This window comes from Scleropages formosus, chromosome 18 (assembly GCF_900964775.1).
Source record: "Scleropages formosus chromosome 18, fSclFor1.1, whole genome shotgun sequence".
In the NCBI taxonomy this organism is placed as follows: domain Eukaryota; kingdom Metazoa; phylum Chordata; class Actinopteri; order Osteoglossiformes; family Osteoglossidae; genus Scleropages; species Scleropages formosus.
This window is the reverse complement of record NC_041823.1, coordinates 24,169,076-24,196,481: the sequence shown is the minus strand read 5'-3', so window position 1 is coordinate 24,196,481 and position 27,406 is coordinate 24,169,076. Positions and strand designations below refer to the sequence as shown.

General features: G+C 40.8%; 1 protein-coding gene across 3 annotated transcripts; it reads left to right on the top strand.

Moving 5' to 3' along the window:
* The first annotated feature begins 1,535 nt into the window (after positions 1 to 1,535).
* thrap3a (thyroid hormone receptor associated protein 3a) lies at positions 1,536 to 27,102 on the top strand. 3 transcript variants are annotated; one of them, XM_018726990.1, is made up of 11 exons: positions 1,536 to 1,951; positions 13,637 to 13,780; positions 18,295 to 19,179; positions 19,987 to 20,721; positions 22,005 to 22,177; positions 22,885 to 22,993; positions 23,331 to 23,415; positions 24,372 to 24,553; positions 25,071 to 25,269; positions 26,026 to 26,175; positions 26,661 to 27,102. In XM_018726990.1, the coding sequence occupies exons 2-11, from the start codon at positions 13,653 to 13,655 to the stop codon at positions 26,907 to 26,909; spliced, it is 2,895 nt and encodes a 964-aa protein (XP_018582506.1). In that variant the 5' UTR covers positions 1,536 to 1,951; positions 13,637 to 13,652; the 3' UTR covers positions 26,910 to 27,102. The 3 variants fall into 3 exon arrangements, with proteins under 3 accessions (XP_018582506.1, XP_018582505.1, XP_018582504.1); XM_018726989.1 differs by lacking the exons at positions 1,536 to 1,951; positions 13,637 to 13,780 and adding an exon at positions 17,123 to 17,396 and having other exon boundaries at positions 26,029 to 26,175; XM_018726988.1 differs by lacking the exons at positions 1,536 to 1,951; positions 13,637 to 13,780 and adding an exon at positions 17,124 to 17,396.
* Positions 27,103 to 27,406: the final 304 nt, after the last annotated feature.

Here is a 27,406-nt window from a genome sequence, read left to right as displayed (position 1 = left end):
TAACAGAAAAATATTGCAGACTCTAGGAAAATGGCAGGCTGACAACAGGACACCAAGACAATGACATGCCTGTACTAGTCAAAGATATATTTTGCATGGCCTTTCTGCCAGTGCCAGTCTTGGCCTTAGCCTTCAAGTACAGTGTCCATTTCTTCCACGACAATCTGTTTTAGTCCTGGTCTGCACAAACATCTCATACTTGTCTTCAGTTTCTTACTCTTTTTATGCAAAAAGTGTTATCACATGAATATAATATTTGAGGATATCTCATTTCAGGGTATACCATGTGCATGCAGTGGTAAATCTGTAGTACAACCATACAAAAATATGAAAGTATTTACATTTATCTATTTATTATTTGGGGGCGCGACAGCGTGCCAGGTTTTGCCAGGGCCTGCTCTGTAGTGGGTCTGGGGTTCCTTGCAGCGGACTGGTGGGTTAGGCTCCAGCTCGCCGTGACCCTGCTTGGGACAAGCGCTTGTAGACATTGTGTGTGTATTTATTATTTCTCCTGCCCTTATTTATACACATTTTTCAATGGTGACCAGTTCATTCTGACATCTGTAGTTGCCATATGGCCTGCAACCTGTCAGTCATACAGATGCAAACTGGTCTCCACGTATGTATTTTTTGTAAGCTTCATTATTCTGATTATCGAAAGCATTTAGTTTTAGTTTGAATTGTGAAACTTATGTTGGGCCTGTCTACTGTCAGCTATGTCAACTTTATTACCTGCTGCAATATCAATACATTTATAGTATACTGCTGTTTTGTATGGATAGATCTGGAATGATAAATTACAGCATAACAACACAGCTGAATTAAAGACCCTTCCCCATCGTTGTCTTTCCTCTTAGTTTCCTGAGTTAGATAGACATATGTAAACAGATGGCCAAACATTTGCTTTGCAAATACATCCTGAAGATAACCTTAACTCCTTAAGTGACTAAACACTATGAAAGTCCATATCGGCCAAAAGAATCAGCAGGAACAAACGGATGGCATAAAATAATTAATGTTCAGTAAGAACGTTAGAGGTTATGTCTTTTATGTGCATTTTCATTGCATTTTTCTTTGAGATATACAATGCGTTGGAGAAAAGCATCTGCTAAACTAATAAATGTTTCCCATACGTCAGTAATATTACACTTAGATATGTTATTGCTTTGCATGTTTGTTATAGGGCAGCAAATAGCACAGTCGTGATTTGCAAGTCTCCAGTTCCAGTCTCAATTGTGTCGCATATATATAACAAGGCACTTACCCTGACTTACAGTAAAAAACACCCTTCTGTTCCAACGGGTAAATCATTGAACATTTTCTTGTCTATTTGAAATGACTTTGGGCAAAAGTGTTAAGTAAAGGTTAAAAACAACAACAAAAATGCCTTTAATTTTCTAGTTTCACAAGCTATGCCTGCTTACTCGGTACACTGTGTTGTAGTGTTCCTAAGTGTTGCACGGTCTCTTTAAAGAGCCAAGGGGCGGAACCGATGCGTCTTAGGGGAAAAAAAAAAAACAAGATTGACAAGAAAAACCAGGAAGGAAATTTGACCTCTCACTTGTTCTCGATCGCAGTATTACGCGCGAGCGAGCGGTTAGCCATTTACAACGCTCTAAATAGCCACCAGGAAATATATAGACTATTATTTCAGTTTAGAGGATTTAGGGTCTGAAATTATAATTACAGCAAAAACACTGCTCTGTACACGCGAAACCGTGCATTTGACTAGCATAGGGGCTAGCTAGGGCTATATCTTAAGTTTCTTCAGTCACGCGGTCGCGGGACGATCCGATCGCGCGCACTTGACTGGTCAGCTAACGCTAGTACGTGCATACCCTAGATCGTGGTGGCCAGTACTCAGCAGGTAACTCTGAACAGAAATACTGAGCACCACGACACATCACCTCCACCAGGCGGGCAGGAGGAAGCACGCAAAAGCGAAACTAAGGTAGGCTATGCCGTCCATACTGTACCTTCGTAGTAGTTCCTGTTGCGCGAGTAACTAGTTTAACCAGGCTGCCAGGTAATCATGCAGCTCGGAACTTTAAATTAGATGTACAAACACTGAAACTGGGGTATTATATAGTGGTAGGTCAAATTGTGTAACCACGCGTTACGACGCAACTGTGTATGGCTGGAGAGCCGCTGGTCTATTTCCACCTTAACTTGGTAATTAACTCAAACGAGGAGTTAAAGAATAAGGCCCTTTGCTTTGCGACGCAGCGCTGTGCGCGACGAGGGGGAGTGATCGCGCGTTTCCGGCCTTTTTCCGCACCGTGTGGACGCACGGGAAGCTAGGCTAGTTAGCATCGTGAGCCATTATCTCTGCTGACACATTTTACACTCGGATACATACTTAGTTTACATATTGACCAGTTAAACGTATGTTTACAGGCTTTTGTAGGTAGTTCCATCGGCAAAGTGATGCTTTGTCTGTTTTTGCTGCAGTGTGTCTATGTTCCTGAATCGTGTCGCCGCCAGCGTTGAGAACAGGCCCGTCGAGCAGGTCGTCCCGCTTACAGCGATCCTGCTTTACTGATATCACGCTGGTATCACCCCGATGATTACTTCGTCGTTAACGCGATGTCCGTGGCGATTTGACTGCTCAACCCCGTGGTCCGTGTTTAACCTCGATAGCGTAACTTAACTAAAGTAAGATCCACTCCCTACCACTAATTTGCAGGTAATGGTTAAACTTGATTACCTCAGTCTTTAGTCTTCTTGTGTGCTGTTTAACAAGCTGATAATTTAATGTTAATATGCAACAAGGGTTTGTAATAATTGCGTATTGCCACTGCCAGGTTAGATGGAGGTACCAGTGTGGCAGTAATCTGAAAAGCTCTCTGTCCTAGTGACGGGCGCGCTGCAGACAGAAGAACTAGCATCTCTGTCAGTGCGTTTAATTACATTTAAATTTGTCTTGTATTTGTTTCCCAGCTGTTATATTTATAGGTGTTTGCTGATAGATATTTAAAACATTGAAGCAAATGTGTGGTAAGCGGAACCCTGTGCTCTGGGAGGTGGTGACAGAGAGACTCTGTTCCATTTTGGCCTGAATTCAGCAAGAGGCTCCAGGGAAAAGACTGGAGGAGTGGCCCCTCTGCTGGGCTACAATTAGAACATGAACTCTTCCTCTGGTGGAGTACATCGTCAGAACAAAACCGGGTCCAGAAGTGCGCTCGTAACTTAATGTTTTTGAAAATCCAATCGCTACATCACAATCAGTAAAAGAATAATGCAGATGTGATGCACAATTGATCGAAAGGTTACATTCTGATTCTGTAGAAAATCAGATAAAACCAGTGAATTAAAAGTTCATTGTAAGACTTACTTAATTTTTATCAACCACTTGCTCTGGGCTGGGTTTTTGTGTTCTAGAGCCTGTCCTGGAGATGCAGGGCACAAGGGAGGGAATGTTGTGAATGGGACAGTAGCTCGTCTCAGGACTTCCATTGGAAACAACATGGGTGATGTTTGTCAGCATCTGGCCATTTCCCATTTTCTTCAGTGTCTATACCATCAAAGTGTTATCTCAGTTTATTTGCTTGGTAGTTTCTGCAAAAATCTTGGATATAGTTACAATAAATGAAAAGGTGAATGACAATTACCTTTCAGCTACATAAAATTAAAGGCAAAATAATATGTTGTTTCTGCCAACTTCTATTAATGCAAACAGGTGACTTTTATTTCTGAAATGTATGTGATGATTGTCATTTTGTTACTGATCACCAAAGCTCCCTAACACCACTTGAAGCCAGTTGAATTAATATCTCACATTTCTGCTCTGTTTAGGTGCATTTTACTACCTGATAACAACTGCATGTGGGAAATACAGGTGATGCAAATTCAAATGAAGATGCACAAAAGAAACATATTTATGTGGAAAAATATACTCTAGTTGCAAAGTTTTATGCATGGATGGATTTATGGATTTCACATTGTTTGGAAGCGGTTTTATGACCCTTCCACAGTCTGCTTATCTGAGTTCACTGCTGCTGTATAGAGGTGGTTACACTTCCTGATGACCTGCTGATCAAGTACATTTAATTAGGAGCACCTGGCTGATAACTGCTGTCATAATTCCTATGGAAGCAGGAAGAGTTTAGGACCAAGTGTAGTACAGTGTAGAAGACTATTCCACCTGTCTCCTCAGTATCTTATGCAGTAGCTTGCATATCCAAGATTCAGATGTCTGTTTTTCTCCCTTCCCACAAAGTCATAATGATGTTTTTTGGAAGAAATGTTTTTCTGCACAGTATTACACTAGGCTTGTTCTGATAAGCAAGAGAATTTAACATATAGACTCACTTTTCCCCAATACATGAATTTAAGTGGTTGCTGCATATGTACAGTTTATTAACATTTATGTAGTTGACTTTTGTTCAAGGTTACTTGCAGTGTTAATTAACTTCATCTATTTATGCAGATAGATGTTCTTATTGTATGAATTCGGTATTGGTACCTTGATCAAGGGTAATACAGTAAGAGTCTAGTTCAAACTGCTGACTTTTAGAATACAAGGTCCTAACCTGTAAGCTCGCTGTTCACTCTTCCAAGACTTTTTCAGTGAGATGGGAAATGCCCAATGCACTGTAAAATGCATATGCTTTTCAGGGAAGTGTGATGTTATGTAAGATGGCTGTTTCCTTAGTTATGCAGAAGTTGAAAGGCAATGCTTTTCTTTTTACATTTGTCATTTTGTGACCAGTTGTCTTATGGATATGGATTTCTTGTAATTAGGCACTTAGTCTCTTTACTGTGACTTCATATTTATTTATTCCAGTTACTCCTTCCATTAATACACATTTGTTTTTCTGTATTTTTTTGGCTTGCTTTTTAGGGTTTTGCAGTGCATTGATTAAATGTATACAAATATCTTGCACAATATTCAAAGGTAAGTCAAAAATTATGCAGGGTAATGTTTATAGAAAATATTGTGTTTTACAGCTGTTAACATCCTGTACTTGTGGGACATACAGAAGCTTGTTTTTGTTGGAAATGGTCAACATTCACTAGGTCAACAGATGTAGCATACATTAAATTCAGTTTATTTTTATAGCACATTCTTCTCACATAGTGACACAGAGCACTGAAAGTTATAGGACAGATTTATAGTTGACTGTATATTAAGTTATGACAGCATCTATATAATTATTAAAGCTGTAAGTAAGCCTACTAGAAATGGTGGAAAGGAACAAAAAATTCCTAACTAAAAGGCAAGGGAAAAAGGAAAAAACTCCAGGGGTCCAAATGCCAGTGGCTGCCCACTCTTCCTGGACATTGTAGGTTAAAAAAACACTTTTAAATGTCAAGTTACAGTCATTAATAACATTGTAGCCAAGGGCTATTAACTTGATGTCCTGGTTCACATAGGTAAGTCTCATCAGCTATGGCAGGTAGTCATAAGCTTCATTCAACATATGAGGGCTTGTATCACAGCAGTCCATCCTCTTCAGGTCACATCATATGGAAGCAGTGCTGAACAAGAGTAGTTAGTGACTGATGACTTAATGAGATAATCATACATCCTGCATAACGTCTGCAGGATGAGTCTGTAACCACAGACTCTGTGTAACTACTGTTTAGGCCATGGTGATATCCTGCCTGGACTACCGCAGCTGTCTCCTGTCTACTGCCATCAAACCTCTACAGCTGATACAGAATGCTGGTACACAAGTTGTTTGACTTGCTCAAGTGTTCCCAAGTATCTCCCCTCCTCATCTCTGCATTGGCTTACAAAACTGCCCAGATCAAATTCAAGACTCTGGTTATGGCCTACAAAAGAATAAATGGAACTGCTCCCAGATATCTACAAGACCTGATTATCCACTACACCCCAACCAGACTGCTACGTTCCTCCACCTCTGCTTGCTTGGTGGTCCCATGCAGAAAAGGTCCAAAAGCATAAAGGTTTTCGGTTCTGTCAGCAATGTAGTAGAATGACTTCCCCCTTTCAGTTAGAACTGCTGAATCTCTGACTGCATTTAAGAAGGGTCTTAAAACTCGCATCTTCTGGACTCACTTCTCCCATCATCTCTTAAGTTCATGTAATGTGTAAATGTTTTTGCTCTATAACTCTGAGATCATAACTGTTGAATAACAGAAACTTTCACACAGCTACTCGTGTAATGTAAATGCTTTAAAAAAATATTAGGAATTGCTGATTATTTGGATAAACCTTTATTCAGCTACTCGTATAATCTACATTAGTTCATATGGTGGAAAGTAACTGTACTTCAGAATCATGCGTCTGCATCAGGTCTCTTCGTGCTCATGACATAGTATATACATTTTCTATCAGATGTATGCTGCTTCAAAGAAAAGTGTCTGCTAAATGAATAAATGTGTATACACACACACACACACACACACACACACACACTCACTAAAACCACTTGTCCTAAGCAGGGTCGCAGCGAACGGGAGCCTAACCCAGCAACAGAGGGCGTAGGGCTGGAGGGGGAGGGGACACACCCGGGACGGGACGCCAGTCCCTCGCAAGACACCCAAAGCAGGACTCGAACCCAAGACCCACCAGAATAGAAGGCACAGGCCAAACCAGCTGTGCCACCCCGCCCCTCCGAATAAATATAAATGTATGGAAATTACAGAATTTTATGCTGAATGGAGGTTGGTTGGGGGGCACAGCGAACAGGAAGTACATTGGTCATTGATATGCCAGTGAACATATAAATTTTAAAACTGGGCATTCCTGACAATAATATGGAGACTGTTCCAAAGTTTAGGTTCTCTATAGCTAAATAAATGCCCTCCTACTGAGATCTTATTGATCTCAGGTACTTTTTGGTAACCCCCATCCAATAAGTGAAGACAGTGTCTCGGAATATAAGAATCAGTCTTACAAGGGTGAACTGGAGCAATGGCATTTACAGCTTTATAGGTCACAAGAAAGTTTTTATAATGTAATCTAAATTTAGCTGGAAACCAATGCAGCAATTTAAATACCAATGTTATATGGTCATACTTCCTAGTTCTTGCAATAATTCTGGCAGCAGCAATTTGTACCAACTGTAGCCTGGATACGGTCTCCTATGGACAGCCCGATAGTAGAGCATTATAGTAGTCCAACCTACTTGAAACGAAAGCATGAACCAATACATGTTGTAAAGGATTCATTATGGCACACAATTTGTAGTTGGGTCATCACCCCCACTATACTTGTTGAATTCTTGCAAAGGAAAGAGCACAGACTGACCAAACATTTGTTATTGGTGCTGCGATTATCACTGGGCCCAGAGGAGAACAGAACTTCTATTAGTCTGTTGGGAGAGATGTCCTGTACTGCATGTAGGCCGAAATATAAACTTACAGCAATAATTTGACGTTTATATTGCACAGTGTTTTGGTATCATTGTAATAAATAATATTTACTTAGCTGATCTTTTCTCCAAAGAGACTTACAATGTTTATGTAGCTACAATTATCTACTTATTTATACAGCTGGGTAGTTTTTTTTTTTTTTTTTTTTTTTTTTTTTTTTTAACTGGAGCAGTTTAGAGTAAGTACCTTGCGGAAGGCTACTACAGCTGGAGGTGAGATTCAAACCTGCAACCTTTGGGTCCAGAGGCAGGAGCTGTAACCACTATACTACCAGCTGTCCCCTAAAAATAAAAAAAATGTAAATTTATATTTTAATTTATATAAAAATATATTTTTTTCCAAGCACATGGCATGATGGGTAGGCTAACATATAACTGCCTCATAACTTTGGCAGTTCATGTCTCAAAGCCATTTCTTTTAGGTACACACAAAGCTGACTAATTTAATGGTTCTCTTAGCTCAGAATGCATGTTTTAATAAAATCACCCTTAGAGTTTGGCAGTTACTACAGACATTTCAAATTCGGGGAAAAAGAATGAGTTGCATTCTTACTATGAATCAAGAACATTGTTACTGGCTGGAAACAGTGGCTGTAGACAGTAATGGAAAAGTGGCATTGATAAATAGGTTGTGTATGGTGTTTGGCCATTTATTTCTGCTTCTCTGTCTTGTCAGACTATTTAGAATGTACAATGATGTCAAAAAATTCATTGTTCATATGAACTAGGACGGTACTTTTTATTTTCTGAGGATACTTTGCAAAACTTTTGTACACATTATCAACATTGTCTGTCCTGTTTTGTCTGTGTATCGTAATTAAGTGCTGTAATGTTTTTCTTTTTCATGTGTTTGCTTTGACTGAACTTCTGTTCTTATAGATGCTTTTATCAGTGCATACTAGTCCTTTTACTTTCTGCAGGTTGGCCTGTACCTGTGTTGTGCAGTCATGCCAAGTGAGGTCCACACATTTCTTATGTGTCGCTTCTCTGAAAAGTTATCTTTAGCTTAAAAGACATGAGCTTCTTGTGTAGCTGCTGTAGTTTTAGTGTTTTGCTTTTCCCCCCCTAAGATAGCCTATGCCCTAAGACATTATGCAGAGCACTTAAAGTATACATTTTTTGAGTTCAGTTCTTTTCTATTGAAATGGCAAGGGCACTTGACATATTGTTCACCCTAAATGTTGCAATCTCTACTTAAAAAGTTGAAAATTCCTCCAGTCTAATTTTAAACTGAAATGGTTCTTTCAGCATTTGAATTGTGTGTGGTTGTAATTAAAAAATGCCTGGAAAAATCCTCAGCACTTTATAATTTTTATTCTTTCCTATTTACAGAATTGAAAACGTATTAGGATCACTTGAGAGGTCACCATATATGGCAGTTGTTTTGCTCCAGAAGTCTGAAGAACTTAGTCTTGGAAAGCTGATGAATGCTGGGTCTGCGCCCTGTCACTCTGCAATCGTATCTTTGATAACGTGTCTTATGTGTCTGAAGGGGAATTGGTGAGCATGGTATTGCCAGTTGTTTAGTTTAAATGAGCACTCAGAAAGATTTGGAAATAGCATTTGTTGCCTGTCGCAAAGCTATCCATGACCCAGCACTTGCAGTCACAGATCTTTTTGAAGAATCACAATCTTTGTTCAGGAGATGTTTGAGTCCTGTGTGTTTTCGCTCCCTTACGTTATAACTGTATTGAGTTACACAGCCATTGTTGCCAGATCCTAACTGAAATAAACAGGTGATGAGACTGAAATACAGCAGTTGCAAATTGTTTTACCCACCAAAAGTGTGTTTATGTGTGTGTTGAGGTGGTGGGTTTTTCACAGAATGGAGCGATCAGCTCTTGCTTGTCAGAGACTGTTTTAGATGTATAAATACCCTAATCATGGGCACCAAATATGTTTTTCTCAATGGAGTCATCTGCCCTTGATCATAATTGTGGGTTCACTGAAGTAGGTGTCTTAGATATTCTGATCATTTTCCTCCCAGGCATAACGTGGTTGTCACAAATTTTTGTCTTTAGTCTCATGAAACCAAGTTTACATTTTTGTTTTCATTTCATTTAGCAGATGCTTTTCTTCAAAGTGACATACATCTCACAGAATATACATTCTGTGAATTACATCAGCAGAAAGAAACTTAGATGCAGATGTGTGATTCTAAAGTGCAGTTAATTTATTGCTTTCCACCATATGAACCAGTGAACATCATACAAGTAGCTGTATAAGTTTATCCAAATAATCAACAATTCCTAATCACATTCCTAATATTTTTTAAAACATTTACATTACACGAGTAGCTCCGTGAAAGTTTGTTATTCAACAGTTATGATCTCAAAGTTATAGAGCATGAAACTTTACACATACATGAACTTAAGAGATCATGGGAAAAGTGAATCTTGAAGAAGTGAGTTATAAGACTCTTCTTAAATGTAGACAGAGCTTCAGCAGTTCTGAGTGAGAAGGGGAGAGGTCGTTCCACCACATTGAAGCCAGAACCAAAAACCATTGTGCTTTTGCTTTTGGACCTGTTGTGCATGGGACCACCAAGCGGGCAGAGGTGGGGGAACGTAAGAGTTCCGTGTATGTTGTGTTCATTTGTTTTTTGATTCGAAATTGAAATACAAATTACAATGCCTTCATTTTTTTGTTTTAAAAATGAAAAACATCAGTTAACTTTTTTCTTTTTTTTTATTTTCAACTACTTACTAACTTTTTTACTTTGAGTTATTTAGTTTTGTGGTATTCTTGAACAGCCTGGGTGTAAACGAATTGAAACTGCACGTAATCCATCGGTGGCTTCGTTGAACATGCTGGCTTTGCTCCGGGTTATTCATAAATTAACATGGATCACTAGGTGCTTTTCAAAAGCAGCAAGAGAATGACAGCCAGGGAGGATGACATGTCCACCGAGAAAATTGGCAGGATTTTTCAGGTGCTACTTCTTAAGAATCTTATTACTAATTAAACTCAGGTATTAAAAGCCCCGTGAAGTGCTAGTTCTAGGTTAGGCTACTTTTTAGATTGGAACTATTGTGTACTTTAGGGCGTTGATCATATTTGGTATTGTGACATTTTGATTTCTACACTTTGTCTGATTAAACAAAAAAAGAAAATTAACAAACAAGTCCTTTTCCTTGTGTGTGTGCTCAGAAACAAAAAAAAAAAAAAAAAAATTCTCATTTTTCAAATTGAATGGTATTGTAATTTGCATTTTGTTTCTCAATTTCGAATCAAACGAATGAACGCAACGTACACGGACCATAACAGTCTGGTTTTTCATAATTTGTTTTCCAGTTTCAGATAATATTTCTGTGTTGTCTGAAACTTTCATGCTTTCTCAGGTGTCATAGACCTTATTGCCCCTATCACAGGTTTATCTGAATGTGAACTGTCTTCTGCAAATACACAAAAGATTTTTGTTTCATAATAGTATGGGGTTAGGTTCCTCTAACTCTCATGGATGACCTTTGTTATCATTTAGCTCATTAGTTTTATTTAATTTCAACCAACTGGACATAAAATTTTCTTGAACTATATTGAGTTTTGCTTCATTTGCATTGATTTTTCAAAGACCAGTTGTTATACACACTGCAAAGTTACCAAGCAGTATCTTTATTGAAACCACCCATTTTCTTGATGCTGTTCTTATGTGGTTTGAAAGAGGAAGTGCAAAGCCATAGTTCAGTTTTTTTTTTTTTTTTTAGTAAGTATTTGGACATGCTCTCATTTGCTTGAAGATGGCAGAACTGGCCTTCTAGCCACATGTGGGCTTCTTTATTTTGAGCCCAAAATGCAGCAGAGGAGGGTGCTGGAAATGGTTTGATTACTAGAGCCTACAGAATGCGCTTGCTTTGGACCTCTGGGTTGTGGTTGCGAAACAGTGGTTAGGGAGGTGGGTCACAAGCCAGTAGAGGGCAGCTGGGAGCCCTGGTTGGAAGATGTGGAATTCTGTAACATCCAGTCGCTTCAGTAAAGACGCATACAAAAACGGTGCTGTAGCAGCTGTGGAGACGTGACAATTTCCACTATATTTACATTTAGAGACCTTGTGTCAGAAAGAGGCATGAACATTTGCATTTGTTCTACAGTTGAAAGCATTTAGTCCTGCCATTGTTTGATGCTTGGGAATAAAGGTACATGTTTCAGTACAGAGACATGGAAAAAAAACTTAATATAAAATTTAGGTCCAAAAATACATGCTCACTGGATCAGTTTGAAAAGAAGGAATGGGGCAGCAGGTAGTATAGTGGTTAGAGCTGCAGAATCCCACCTTTAGCCATAATACTTTAGTGCAGGGAGTACCCTGAATTGCTTCTGTTAATGTTGCTGTATAAATGGGGAAATCACTGTAAGTATCTTAACACCAAAAACCTAAGTTGCTTTGGAAAAAATATTGTCTGAATAAATAAATATAAAAGGGTTCATTTATCAGAGTAAGTCAAAAAGTATCAGGTATTAAGGATATATTGCAGATACTTTTTGACCTACCCTTCTACATTTAAAGTGCCTTAATCACTTTGTTGCAACTTCATATTGCAGTTTTATTTTATTTAACTATTAGACTGAAAGACAAGCATGGTTTTCATGGTTTGCAATCAAGTTCTTGCACAGTTGTGAACAGCAGCAAAACTCACTTTTTGCAAGAGCATCTGATGAGCACTGTTTATATGGTTTGAACATGCTTGTCTGAATTGTATTAGTGAGTCATAACGGTTCATGACATCTGAACAAGCTGCTGATTCTGTTGATGTCTTTGAGTCTAACACGACTTTGTAAAATAGTTGCAAGTAGTTTTCTGGTTCGTTGTTTTTTCCTGGAACTAGCAGCACCAATTTTGCTTGAACCATGTGCACCGTCAGATTAAGATATGACCAAGATTTACACCCTTACAATTTACATAAGTTCATATAAGTTACCTATAAGTTTATTAGTTGTTTAGCAGAGATGTCTTAATTCAAACGGCCTGAAACCCGTAATTTCATACTTTTCTATATCTGGGTATTTACTGCAGAATATGGAATGTCTTTTCCCAGAAGACCTTTGAGCCCTAGAGCTATTTTTGTAGGATTTGTTTCTTCCAACCCTTGTTTTGCCTTTGTGTTGCCATTATTACTAGTCATACTTGCTGCACCTCTATTTGTGCTATTTGTATTATTCTTTATTTAGGGTGTTAAAACAGTATGTTGGGAATTAAGTGAACTGGAACTGCACTTAGACATTGTCCAAAGGTTAAAAGCAGGGGCATTCCTTGTACTGGAACTGGCAACTTTTTGAAATTAAAATTAGTATATGGAATATTCCTCTAAATGAAAATACAGTAGTCTTTCTATAGATGATACGTAGTTGATGTGTATGTGAAATTATTTGGGCCAATGGTTATACCTACCTATATCTGTAAAAGGAAAACCACATTTATTTTTCTTAGCATTCTTCCACTGTTAAAACAGCCCATTGGGGCTGTTCCATTAATTAAAAAAAATCAAGAGTGCAAACAGATGTACGATTCCTTGTTCACTCAGCCTACTGTATCTCTTGTAAGACTTATGTGTATTCTTTCTTGCTTTAATTCTTACATATCAAAGAAATATGGGGAACATGTTTGGAAGGATTTTTCTCTTTGGACAAAATGCAATATGATTTGACACTATGTTTGCTTGTCTTGAACAGTTGGTTGCTTCAAGCTAATTGTTCACAGTATAAAAATGTATGTAAATTAGTATGAAATGTAAATCTTCTACATGCAGATCAGTTGAGCAGTTGTAAGGAAATTACATGATCATACAGGCTTTCCTGAAATGGCTTCTTTTTCCCCATCTGTCACTCCAGTCTGATGAGTGTAATGAAACTACTGGCTGTTGGAGCAGATGTTCTGATAGTGGTCAGTCTTCTGACCACAGGGTAAGCAGTGATTCACAGTTAGGCCTGGAATTTTCCCTTCTCCCTCCAGTCTGACCACAAACTTTGAAAGAGTTAGAAGGAATCTTATGAAACCCTTAAAATATAAGATGTTCTCTGAGGCACTTAGCATTTAGTAAACCAATGGTACAGGGAAACATTTAATTATTAGGGCATAAAGTTAAACATGAAGTGAAAAGAAGAGTTTTCTCATTGTAACACCAACACTGAATTATATGTTTGTTTCTTGATTTTTAAATTGACTGATCGCAGCTGAGTTGTCAGGTTCTTTTCTTGCTTGTCATTCGTCTGTTCTGTTTTGTTTAGGGACTTGTGTGTTTGTGTTTTTTTTAAACATTGCCCTTTTGTCTGTATTTTTTTTGCGGACTTGTCTGAAGGAGGCAGATTGTGGAGATGTCCAAGGCTCCAAAATCCCCATCCCACTCCCGCTCGCGGTCTGGGACAAGGTCCCGGTCCCGGTCCTTCTCCCGGTCGCGCTCCCGGAGCCGCTCACGGTCACGGTCCAGGAAGCACCGCTACAGGTATCTACCTCAGATTCTTTTAATATTTAGATGTTATTTTTCAACATGTCTTCTATAATTTTTTAGTTTTACTTCACTTTGTGTTTTTTACAGTAATGCTTTACAGAGTGAAAATGACAAGAGAGAACAACACACATTGGGATTTTAAAGTGTACCGCAATACCCACATGCTGATGGTTAACAGTAATTGACTTATGCGGAGAAGGGATTGCAGTGACATGACAATCTAACATTAGGTTGAAAAGGGTGCAGGCTGGGACGATTTACAGTAAAGAGGGACAGCCAGGTCTCTGAGCACAGACAGCACCTTTAAATCAGAAAGTAACATCAGGCAAGGAATTGTGGTTTGGAAATAATGACAGGAAGTAGAGATGCCTGAAATTTTCAGCCACATTCTGAGCACTAGAACACATTAATCACAGACAAAATTTCTGTTTAAAAAAAGTAGTCAGATCTTGTTTGAAAGATGTTCAGACTGTTATGAATCTTGAAGTTATGGAGTGTTAGTTATCTAGAGGGAACTTGGCTGGTACAGACAGCTTGAAAACTAGAAACGTCTGAGGGACAGGAGCTCCTTTAGGACGAACTGAAGGAAGATGGAGAGACGTGGTGAGTTCACGAGCTGGCTGGTTTGGACAGATTGAATTTAGGAGAGTGGGAGTCTGATCAAAAAGCCGTTTTTATAGAAGTAATGGTAGAGGCAACACCAATACCTTGAATGTGGGTGCAGAAGGAATACAAAGTGGTGGCCAATACCCATCCACTAGACATTCCATCAGAGAAATCAGTGAACAGGCTTCTCCGCTCCCTTTAATAAGTTGTAGCCATTTGATTTTGTGGCTGCTAGTTTAATTTAATATCAAATTAAAAGAAAACTGGGTAATTGTTTTTCCCACTGTCAGAGTATTGAAGCTCTGAACTTGTTGCTCTACTTTCTAGTTTCTGGTTTTTCTGTTTCTGGTTCCTGTTTCTGTTGTTGGGGGGGACACTGCTCTCAATTTGATGGTGTGTTGGAGTGTCAAATATTTCTCGTAAGATTGTTGTAAGGTTTCTTTGGCAATTTGTGCAGGGCACAGTTATTTTTAATGAAGAGAGTGCTTTAGATGATCTTTTACACTCTAAAGGGAATATTTTTATTTAGATATATGGCAATACATTACTTAGTGAAGTGCTGCTTATATTCTTGTATTTGTTCTAAAAATCAGTAATAAGGGTTTTTTTTACCTCAATCAGGCACAAGTTATCCACAAGAGAGAAGTGAAATACATGATCTGTGGTAACCTCCTTCCAGTAAGAATTTAGTTCCACAGTCTTTTGGCTACCTCTGAGTTGTATTTTTTTTGTTGGCTGTTATTGGAAACTGCATAAAGGCTGTGGTCATTTTCTATTTTTGTGGAGGAGAAAATGAATTAGTAAAGTCCTTTTTAAATGATTTTAGGAAACTGAAATTTAACAACTTTATATGGTAAATTACAAAATTTTATTTGTATCAGTATTCAAGGCAGATTTTTTCCCCCTCCCTCTTCTTTTCCAAGAGAAGTTGGATGCACACCAGTTTCATGTTTGCAGTCTGTGGGAATATATTTTAGTGCTTAAAAAAAGCTTATCTTTCCTGCAGCCCCCTGAAGTTGTTTTCCCAATATTTTTACATGGCTGCATGTTCAAACCTGGAGCCAGAGCCATTCCCCAGACATTTACACATACGTTATGTTTACATTTATTCATTTAGCTGATGCTTTTCTCCAAAATGAGTTACAGTGTTAAGGTACTTACAGTTATTTACCCATTTATCCAGCTAGGTAATTTTACTGGAGGAATTTAGGGTAAGTACCTTGCTCAAGGGTTCTACAGCTGGAGGTGAGACTTGAACCTGTTGACCTTTGGGTTCAAAGGCAGGAGCTTGAACTGCTCTGTTACCAGCTGTCCCTACAAACATGAATCCAGCAAACAGTGACATCTGCAGAGGCACAGGGAGTGAAACGGTATGACCCAGTGTGTAAAGTGGTGTGCTGAGGAAGGCATTTAGTAGAGGACTGAGTCAGGTTATCGAGCTGTTAACCTCACACAAGGTGCTTTTTTGGGGAGTATAGGCATGGTGTGAGCCTCTGACTGATGTGATGAGGCGTGTTGTCAAAGCACTCTTTCTGCTGTGCCTCTCCATGCATGTAGAGATTGGTTTGAGGCACAGTCCTTATTTAGCCAGGTTATTTTTAACCACACTGTTGTCTGCGGGAATCAGTAAGTACTCGGCACATCCCGCACATTGCTGTCGAGCGAAGAATTGAAATGTGATAACGGCCACTAAGTGAACCTTGACAGGTGTCCACATGAGTTCAGCTGTATTTCAAAGACCCCCAGCCCCCATGAACCTCCAATTGAATCTTGTGAGGCAGCCTTCCCTTCTTGGCATGTAACATTTTTAAGACAACTGTTTTTCTCCCATGCTTTCTGAGCCCTGCTTGCAGCTTTAAGCTACTTCACCTCTAGATATCATAGTTCTCCTTTAACATTATTTCTCTGCATTAGCCCAGTGCATAATCAGCTTTATAGTTTCAGGGAAGAAGAAAAGTAGAGACACACGGCACTATTAAGTTTAGTCAGGAAGTAGCTTTCTTTTTCGGTTGACGTTGTTGGGCTGGGATTTATTTTTTCTTTCTCTGTAGTGTAATAATGGGCACAGTTAAGGACTGGGGCTAGAGACGGTTGCCACATTTTCAAATTTCCTGTGCTGAAAGCTTGCATTTCCCGTGCTCGGCTGCAGGGTTAATCCTCCCTCTGGAGAGGCTCAGAGGTAGGCTGCTGGAGCTGTGACCCTGTCTCTTTGGAGGTCTGGAGCTCCTTAGTGCAAAGAAATGAGCTGTGTGTCAGAGGGCCTGAGACTGTTGACTACTGTTTTTGTGTGATATAAGCAAGGATTCATTGGAGAGCAAAAGGATAAATGGGCCAGGCTGCTGGCATACCATTTTTGAGAGCTCTACATGCATAGTATTTTTGTGTGTTGTGTCACCTGAATTGTCAAATTTTTCACTCCATTTGCCTTGTAAAATACAAAAATTCTTTGACATCATCATTGAACAAAGTGCAATAGTGAAGTCTTATGTCTAAATTTCAGGTTTAAAATTCCTTTTGGAATTTCTTCCACACAATTTTGTGAAAGGATGAAAGGAATGTATTTCCATATCCCTGCAGATAACAAAACAAGGCTTGAGTTAGTCTGGGTCACTGTCACTGTTTGCGGCAGAGATTCCTGGCAAATTGTGCTGCTTTTCTTTGCACTTCTTTCTTTTCCTGTTTTTTACCTTCCTGCTTTTTACCTTCACACAATATGACATCCAAAATTTGGAGTTTAAACAGTGGTTTAAATCTAGCTGATGGAAAGTATACTCTGCCGTTGTGGAGTGCTACTGGGCAGGATTGAGTCTCCAGCCGTTGGCAAGCTAGGCCCCTCCTCGCGTCGACGGATTAGAGCAGAAATGTTTCCCATATGGCTCGTGCGACCGCCTCTTTCCACCAGCACGCACATAAGAGATAGAGTCCCTCTTGCTACAGCGAGTGTGCAATGCTCCGTGTCCTGCTCTCCTTGCTCCCATTTGATTCCAATGAAAAAGCGCACTGGGTAAGTCCAAAAGGCTCTTCCTTAAAATTGTTAGAAACTGGATTTTTTTGTGTAATTTCGCACAAGGACAAGTTTGAACGAAGGGGTCAGTTATAAACTGATAGTAGAACACTTTGAGCCAGTGGTGCTAGTTTTGGTTTTGTGCGTTGGGACACGTCGTGGTTTCTTGTAGGTTTTGGCAAAAAGCCTTCATTTCTTTTTGCGCTGGGGAATATAGCTGACACTGTTCTTTATGTGTTTGCCTTTCCTGTTTTTGTGTGTCTGTACGCTTTAGTTCTAGACTAATTTATGTAATTTAGATTTTTAAGTTTATGCTGCTCATTGTTCTTTTACTTTTTATGTGAAAAATACAGTACTAAGGTGGCTAAAAATTGAAATGTAATGTTCTTCTGTACTGGGTGTCTGGTGTAGCAAGTTTTCAGTTGAGCCAAATAATACTTTTTTCCTGTTCATAAGATGGGAAACAGCTTTTGTTTTATGTTTATTAATCTTGATTAATCTTGTGAGTTTCGTAGTATGTCCATGCTTTGAATTTCATATAGGTGTTTTATGATTACGTTAGAAAGACTTCTGTGTTGGCTGAAGTGTTGTTCAGGGTGTTGGAGCTGAAGGATGGGTGGGGGAACTTGGCTGCAGCCATGTGAGCCTCCAGTGGTGCTCCGGAGCCACCCTGTGGACGTCACTGGTGTGTCAGGCTCCTGAGGCAGCTGTCCATCAGCTTAAAATGTCTGATCGCTGCCATCTTTGACATTTTTCTTTACCAGGAGTGCTGATTTGCAGAATGTCTGGTTTTCTTTCAAGTATAATTTCTAGACTTTGCACAAGTCTTTGATCTTTCGGTTCCCCCCCAGTAACTTTGCATAGATGGCTGGCTTAGTTCAGTTGTCTTCTCTCCAAGTTCTAGGTCCCGCTCCCGCTCCAGATCCCATTCCCCAGCCCACAACCGCGACCGGAACTACCCAAGAGAGTACCAGAACAACCGTGAGTTTCGGGGATATCACCGAGGCTTCCGCAGGCCCTACTATTACCGTGGGCGTGGGCGGGGCTACTTTCCACGAGGCCGCTACCAGCGTGGTGGGGGTGGCGGCTACAACAACAACTACCGACCCAACAACTGGCAGAACTACCGACAACACCCACAGCAACAGCAGCAGCAGCCGCAACACCACCAGCACAGCCCCAGGAGAGGGCGCTCACGATCACGTACGCCCAAGAAGCGCTCGGGAAGCCCACGCTCTCGTAGCCGCTCCCGCTACTCTGATCGCTCCTCCTCAGGCCACTCCCGCCGCTCTTCTTCATCTTCTTCACGCTCCTCATCCCCACGTCGCCGCTCTGGCTCAACTAAGCGGAGTAACAAGGATGTGAAAGAGAGATCAGCATCCAAGGAGGCACAGCAAGCTGGAGGTGGTGATGGGGAGGCGACTGAGGAGGTTATTGGCAGGGAAAGTGGAGCCCCAGACGAGGGGGCTGCACCTGAAAAGACTGGCAGCAATTGGCAGGGCCTGACTGACTATAGCAGTAGCCCTAAAAGAGCCAGCCCACAGGTGCGTTCTGCTGTCATTGTCAGTCAGACAGCATCAGCCAGCAGCCACCCCTCCCCCTCCCCCAAGAGCTCCAGTGCCTCAGGCAGCAGTGCTGCCCCTTGGCAGAGCACAAGCGCCACACCCTCTGGCAAGAGCCCTGCTGAAAAAAGTCCCACCACCATCTTCTCTGGCATTGGGTTTGTTCCCAAAGAGGACCACAGGCCGGGAGAAAAGACTGCACTCTCCACAGCATTTAAAAAGTGAGTTTCGTATATGCCTCAGATTTCTGTTTGAGTACTGGAACTTTTGGTTGATCTTATACCCAGCAGTGATACAAATAGTTCACAGAATAGATTCTGCCTGTGTTTTCAATTTTGTTTTTGGATTTCTTGGGCTCTGAAATATAGGCCTGTCGTGTAAACACATAAGCCTTTCGTAATTAGTCATTTGCAGTGTTATTTTTAATTTACCATTGCATTCAATTTGCTTAGGTTCTCGTAAAGCCGTTGCTCAGTGTTTTCTCATAATTATTTTTGTTTCAATTTTTTTAGTCTGCGCTCAGCTTCGCAGATCTGCGGAGGAATAATATTTAAATTGGAGTGGTAGCCTTCTGCTTAAATAACAGATGTACTCATGGCAGCTTTTTACACCTGCTCCTCTCTGTTAGCTGCTCGCTGTTTTGCTTTCCCAAATGTTTAGGAGTCAGAGTATTTAGATGTAAGTATGACAATTTTATATGAATTATGGATTGTCCTGCCCATGACTACTGGTATATAGTTGTACAGACTCGAAGAAAACTCTTAAGTAGTAATATACAAATTAAGATGGAGGTGATAGAATGGTCTTGGATTTCAACAAGATTATTACTGAATTAAGTATATCTAATCTGCAGTTGGATTTTTGGGATTTTCATGCATTTCTTTGCCACATAAAGGGATGTAAAGTGTCAGTCATAGGTACTAGAAGTAGTTTTCAGTTAAAAACATTTCGAGCATTATATGCAGATGTTGACCACAAGGTTTTCTACAGGAGGTGCTGAAGTCCAATCTCTGTTTGTAATTGCTCAGGTTCCTGGAGGAACACAAGATAAAAAAGCAGGCATCTGAATGGGAGAACGGTCGAGAGAAGGAGGTGATCTCTGGAGACACCGAGAGGGAGAAAGGTAATGGCAAGTCTGGTAGTCTCCTTGCCACAAAGGCTGTTGACTATGGCGGCAAGGTCGAGAAGGAGAAGTACAAGTATGGAGACGGGTTTGAGAGTGGCCCGTCGTCCAGTACCTTCATGAAGAACTCGCCCTTCCTCTGTGGCGAAGCCGAGGAAGAAGAGGAGGAGACGGCACCCGAACCACGGGCGAAGCTCCGGAAGGAGCGCGAGGGCGAGGATGAGCCCCGCCCTAAAAGCAAGGCTACGCTCTCTACCCGGGAGCTCTTTGAGGAGCGCTTTGGCAAGTGGGATGACACAACCTACTTCTCCACAACCAAAGAGCGTGTGCGCAAGGAACCAGAGGCTACTGACGACCTGGATGACATAGAGGAGGAGCTATACCGGAGCCGGAAACAGGAGAGGGCTGCGGCCATGGCCAAGAGAGAGGCCTATAGGGGCTTTTCCCCAGACAAGGCACCGAAGGCTAGGAAGAAGGAACGGGCAGGTTCTAGCCCATCTCCACCACCCAGGAGGAGCTCAGAAAACAGGGATAGGGAGATGTTCATGGTCCGGAAAGATGATTCGCCTCCTAGGGTCTCTGGGAAGAGAGGGGCTGAGTTCAGTGTTAGAATGGACCCCTTTCAAGATGACCTTACAAGGTAATAGCACAGCTCTTAAAATTGCTGCCCCACTTTTTTACTCCCCTTATTTTCATATTAGCAAGTTTACCTGCGTGGCCTCTTAAAATGGCAGTGCTCTCCCAGTGGAATTATTTACCTCACACTGTTTTCTTTTTTGGGGGTGTGGTGGTGCAGCGGGTTTGACCGGGTCCTGCTCTCTGGTGGGTCTGGGGTTTGAGTCCTGCTTGGGGTGCCTTGCAAGGGACTGGAGTGCCGTCCTGAGTGTGTCCCCCTCCAGCCTTACGCCCTGTGTGTTGCTGGATTAGGCTCCGGCTCGCTGCGACCCCCGCTTGGGACAAGTGGTTTTAGACTGTGTGTGTTTACTTTTTTGCTGGGGGAATGAACAAGTGCTAAATCCCGAAGCATACTTTATCCAAATGCAGAGTTGGACATTCACATTGCACGTGTATTTGTTCATTTTAGCAGGTGCTTTTTAAAGACATGCAATTCAGGGTAGTGCAAATTTATTAGAGCTCTTAAGAGTTCAGGACATATTTGAGTCTGAGAGATGAATTTGGTCAAACTTCCTGAATATTAAATCTGAATCTTGAAGAAATTCAGCAGTTGTTAGGGAGAGAATGCCACCACACTGGGGCCAAAAATTAAAACCAAAGGACATTCAAATTTGGACCCTCCAAACTAGAGGAGTAGCACCCCCAAGATATCAGGTTGAGTAGCGCAGTGCTCTTGCTGGGCTGTAAGAAATGATCAGGTCCTGTACGTAGGAGCTGCACAAAGTGCTGTTATTGCAGAGAAATGAAAGTTGCACATAAAATGTTGGCTTACCAAGGCCTACTGATAAATTTCAGTTGTTTATTTTTATGAAATGCTCTTCTTAGCAGACTGTTGAGCACTGAAAAGTTAAAAACTTTTAAAAAGTAGATAAATACTTGTTTGCAATTATTCAGAAATTTTCAGGAGAGTTCTGTTTGGTAAACCAGCAGTGCTGGATGGGAGCTTCCTTGTTTGCTTTAGTATCACAAAGTTGATCTTTTTTGGGCCCTGCTCTCCCCCCAACTATGTCCAGGTTCAAGGAGAAACCACCTAAAGAAGCTCAGAGGTGCTTTCGTTTGTACAACTTTATATTTTAACTACAAAGATAACCAAATAGAATAACACTGTGTATGACTACACAAGATCTCTATCACCATCTGTCAGATACGAGAGGTCTGCGCATGAACACCTGTACTTTGTCTGCCTCTAGTAATTTCCTAGTTATAGGGAATGTTCATCAGAACTGTTTGTTATCCTCATCTTCTCAGCTCCTTTGGGATCTTGGCTCATGAGCGCCGGATCTCATGCGATCTTGTTCACCCGGCTAAGAAGGAGCAAAAGTTTCGCTCCATTTTTCAGCACATTCAAGCTACCCAGCTGCGCAGAAGCCCATCAGAGCTGTTCGCCCAGCACATTGTCACCATCGTCCACCATATTAAAGGTAATGTATAAGATCAGTATCTCAGATGGCTGCCAGCAAATGGCTGAAACTATACCTGCAAGTGGCATGTGTATGGTGTTAAATATTGACACAGTCATTACAATTTCACGATTGTTTTGTTTTTCTGTATCTTAAACTGCATATCTGTGACCCCTTCAGCATTTCATGAAGGCTTTAATTGTTGATGTGAGAACCTCTAGACGTCCAGGTGGTCCGATGTTTGACATTTATTTTGCATCCTGCCAGCCGTATCTCAGCTGCTTTGTGTCAACAGAGTTCCTAGCTTCTCTTTTTCTTCCTACTGAGCATTTCCAATAACCTCCATGCTGGGAGTTATATGGATGACCACTGTTAGGAATCGTCCATTAGTGGGTGTACTAATGTTTAATGCCGAAGGTCACATACCTAAAACCCAGGTATGTCTCAGGGCTTTTTAAACTCTGCCTTTGAGGCTAACCTTTTAGCAAGTCGGTCTAGTTCAGGTCATGTGACTATACAAAAGATGGTTTATGGTGATTTTTAGTTAATAGATGCCTGTCTTTGTCAGTATTCCCCATACTCTTGCACCACTAGAAAGTGTACAAATCCATCCACAATGGCCCAAAAATCTTTTCCTTTTGCATACTTGTGGGCTCCTTTAGGAATCGGACCCAATTATGGTGCAAGACAGGTATCAACTGTGTCTCCTGCTTTCCTCCAATTTACAGCACAGCATTTCCCATCTTCTGGGATGACTTTAAATGAGCGCTTCGCCATGTACCAAAGGGCTGCCGAAATGGAAATGATGAAGCCAAGGAAAAGCCCAGAGATACACAGGTAGAGCCGTGCTCGTCACGGTACACCGCCAGATTTCACTTTCATTCCATTTCGGCTCTTTCTTGAGGTTTGTCCTCTAAACCTTGATATTTTCCCCTCTTTCTCTCTGGTGAAACATATTTTGGTGTATGTACTGTAATTTCCTAACTGAACTGATACACATAACTCGTTGGAAATAGACCTGAGCAGAAGCAGAACACAGCATCATAAAAAATGTGTTGTTCTTGTAGTTCTGTGTGAATCTGATGTCTGGTTGTTCAGGATTCTGTTCGCAGTGCTTGTGAAGAAGGACCAGGGAAGCCCACTAACTCCTCCTGCTATCCCTTATCTCTTCCAGGAGAATTGATGTTTCTCCCAGTGCTTTTAAGAAGCACTCTCACCTGTTTGAGGAGATGAAAAGCTCCAGGGAAAGCAGCTACAAGGTGACCGAACCTTTTGAAATATGACATGTTTGGAAAGCAGAAGCAGACAAACCAAAAAAAAAAAAAAAGAAAAAAAAACAGAACCAGATCACCTTAGACCTGCCTTCTGTCTTAAGCCTGTGCTTTCTTTCAAAGGAGGTGCATAAGTCTAAAACCAAATGAGCCACACTCAGTCTGTTTTGTATTACTATACCCCTTCCACGTTTGTGATATGGTTATACTGTGAGTACAAGCCTTCCAAGGGCAATTGGCAATGAGGGGTCAGAAATGGAGGTGACCATTGCTCCTGTATCCCAGCCTGTGAAAGGAATCTAAGCGTTGTCATCGTAAGTATTTTTAATCCTACCTGAGTCACTCAAAAGAACCTGCAGATTTTTTTTTTTTAAAAAAAAAAAAAGAAAGTGCACACATTCTCATTGACAAAACACGAAGGCATGCTGTTATTTTCTTTTAAGATGCAGTTTTTTTGTTCAGAACTATAACATAAAATTCCTTGTACAATCCAGCTTTCCCCACAATTCATTTTCCCTGTGTTCTCATCACTTACAGGTTTTTTTTTTTTTAACAAAAATTGGAGTAGCTAAGTGTGTAAAATAGGAATAAACATTACATGAGTTTTTTCTCCTGCAGTAATGTGTACTTACCACTAGGTGGGGTGAACTTTTTTGCACTGTACACTCATTTAATTATATTTTGAAATTTAGTTTCCACTTTCTGCAAAATAACATCCCGTTTTTACTGGTTTTTGGTTTTTTTTTTTTTTTTTTCTTTCAAGTCTTGGTTGCCGGTAATTCGGTGGTAATATGCATTTATAAAGTAAATGGAAGTTACTCTTGGATTATACTTTGGATTTTATATCCTCTCTCTTACAGGCTTGCTGTTTTAGAAAGTATGCATCAACAGGCTGAGGGCATTTTGGCACTAATGCAAAGACTGTCCACATCACTGTTCCACAGGACGATGGCAAAAAATCAAAGAGTGACTCAATGGACCTGCGGCTGGACATTGAGCGCCGTAAAAAATACTCAGGCAAGGAGCACGATCACAAACGGGATGCAGGACGTGATTCTGGAGACTCCCCGGGGTCAAGCAGGGAGAGGTCCACCGAGAAGTTCACCAAGTATCACAAAAAGTCCAAGTATGCAGATTTGATACTTTCACAAAGGCCTAAGCTAAAAAATTGTTAATGTGTTGCACCTTTGGAATTGGAGTTTTGATAATGACATTTGACAGAACTACTAAGAACTGAAAAACTTACCCAAATGAATGGTAAGCGTTATTGTGTTTAATTTAATGAAAATGAATATTGCATGTTGGCTGAAAAATAGCCATGTATGTTGGTGTCTTTATCAAACCTGGTATGGGCATTTTCTTTGGCTTGTTGTACAGCCTACAATAAAAAGGCATGTTTGATGTCATTGGTGGTATTTGTGTATGTGTGTGTGAGAAAGAGTAGTCAATAGCCCGGTATCCAAAACATTGTCTGTGGAGGCCTGTGTCTGCCAAAGAGGCAGCAAACACTAGCATGCCTTTACTGAAAGGGAATGATGGTTCATGTGGTCGACATGCTATATGGTTTGTAGTCATGAGTATGGTCTCACTGAGCTGCCAATGTTTTCTTTTTTTTTCTTTTTTCACACCTGCTTCCTGTGCAGGAAAAGCAAGAAGAAGCGTGAACGCTCTCGCTCTTCCTCCTCTTCCTCCTCTTCCTCACACTCCCATACCCATGCACATCGGGCTGCCGAGTACCCCCACGAGGAGGCTGAACCTAGAGAAGAGGGCTTCAACAAGGCCCGCCTGGGACCCAGAGATTTCGGAGGCCCAATGGAGAGAGGCCGGGCTCGTGGTGGCTTTGTAAGTGTCCCCCCCCCTACCCCCCACACACATTTACTCTAATTTCCTTGATAAATTCTGATGAAATCTAAACAAAAGTACAAAATAAAAGCTCCAGGCCTTCATAGTTTCTTTAAAGCATACAGCTATTGCATTTGGACCCAAAGGTCGCAGGTTAGTCTCATCTCCAGTTGTAATACCGTTGAACAAGGTACTAACCCTAAAATTGCGCTAGTAAAAAAAAAAAAAAAAAACCCAACTGTATAATTGGTAAATAATTGTAAGTAGCTTAACAGTGTAAGTTGTTTTGGAGGAAAGCATCAGCTAAATGAAATAATGTAAATGGTGTTCTGCATTACAGGTTCTCTGTTTAGATTTAAAATTATTATACCAAAAAAGTACATGCTCATACACACAGTGAAAAGGATCCTTGGTTTTGCTCCAAACAATGTTTGGTAATGTCTTCCTTCTTAGTTGCTGCCCCAGGGCTGTTTTTTCCTCTGGAGGGGGCTAGAATGCAGTGTGTCCTTTTGGGGTTGCTGATAGTGAAATGTGAACAATTTCTATTTTTGTGTGACAGTTTTTTTTAGTGAGTGAAATGAATTGTTTACCCACATGACCATATGTCAGCTTAGATTATAAGTAGTGCAAAGCGTGAGAATGGACTGGAATGGGCTTTATCTCAATGTCACTCACTGACCCACTGTGTGATCTTAAAATGGTTTTGGCTGCTTTCTGAGTGAATCATAAGGCTTCTCCACTGGGTTGTCGTTGCAGCAGTTCAGAATAAGAGGCCGGGGCTGGAACAGGGGAAACTACCCAGGTAACCACAGCAATGGCAACCCACCCAACATGGGAATGCCTCCGCATCCCAAGAATGAGGACTGGGACCCAGAGTACACCCCTAAGAGCAGGAAGTATTACTTGGTACGTCCCTTCTGTTTGCACGTTTCTCCTTGACAGAGTCTAGCATGGGCAAGCAGAAGGGAGGCTACATAAATATGGTAACAATGTGTGGAGATACTGAGTCATCCTGGAGTTTACCCCACAATTACTCTTCTAGTGTTTTGGCTTGAATGTAATTTCAGTTTAATTTTTGGGTGGGAGTGCTGCAGTTTCTTAAAATAGATATAAAAATACCCAATGTTATATTCTCTATTTTGAATAAACACAAGTTGATAGTGAACCTTTGGAGAAAGTCTTGTGTTTAGTATATTAAGTCCTTCAGGCTGTTTTTAATCTGTGTCTTTGTATATTTGTCCCACTATATAACACACATATTGCATATTCAGGAAAAGATGAACAAACAATAATATCACAGTAAATCCATTAAAAATCTGTCTCAACTGTAGTATTGCATTAGCTGGTAAAAGACCCCTGGGACGACAGTGTCTTTCATCTCCTCCTCACAGCATGATGACCGTGAAGGAGAAGGGGAGAAGAAGTGGGTGGATACGCGTGGCCGTGGTAGGGGCAACTTTGTGCGTGGCCGAGGCCGCTTCATCTTCCGCAAGACGGCCACCAGTAGCAACAGCAGCCCCAAGTGGACCCACGACAAGTTTCAGGGCAGTGGAGAGGAGGGTGAACTGCATGATGAAGACAGCGAACAGGACCATAAGGAGGATGATAAGGCTGTGGGGACTGCTGGGGCCGAGCAGTAAGGCGGCCCCACTCTGGCCCCCAGGATGCCCTCCAACCCTGTCTTTTTTTTTAAAATAACCATTAAAGATGCTTTCTTGAACTAAACCACATTGCTAGTTGTGTAGAGGCACCCAGCCGTGTTTAACCACTTAAATACACAAAATATATTAGGTAGAGTTGAGGGAAACACTGCAGCCGTAACTTTTTTTTTTTTTTTTTAAAAGTGGTTTTATTTTGACAAATTTTATTCTTGCAGAATTTTTTTCAGGACATTATTTTTGTTAGATTATGTTAATGGTTAATCTCCTTTCTTAATCGCTTGCTCTAGATACATTGTTTTTGGAATTGATTAACCAAGCAACAAATGTAAGTTTTGCAGTTTGCAGCTGAAGACAAAAAGCCTTGTGACATAAATAATGTGCTGCAAGCTCAAAGGGGGAAAATAGCTTGAAAATTACAGCAGAACTTAATTTGAGGAAAGTCTTTTTTTTTTTGGGCAGAGAGTGTATTTGTGCCT

Bases quoted from the DNA above. Each gene is read 5' to 3' on its own strand.
- thrap3a (XM_018726988.1), top strand. From the start codon at position 17,152: ATGGAAAGTATACTCTGCCGTTGTGGAGTGCTACTGGGCAGGATTGAG. The intron at 23,416-24,371 runs GTGACCGAACCT...ACTGTTCCACAG, and splicing joins CCAGGGAAAGCAGCTACAAG to GACGATGGCAAAAAATCAAA. The intron at 25,270-26,025 runs GTAAGTGTCCCC...TTGTCGTTGCAG, and splicing joins GCCGGGCTCGTGGTGGCTTT to CAGTTCAGAATAAGAGGCCG.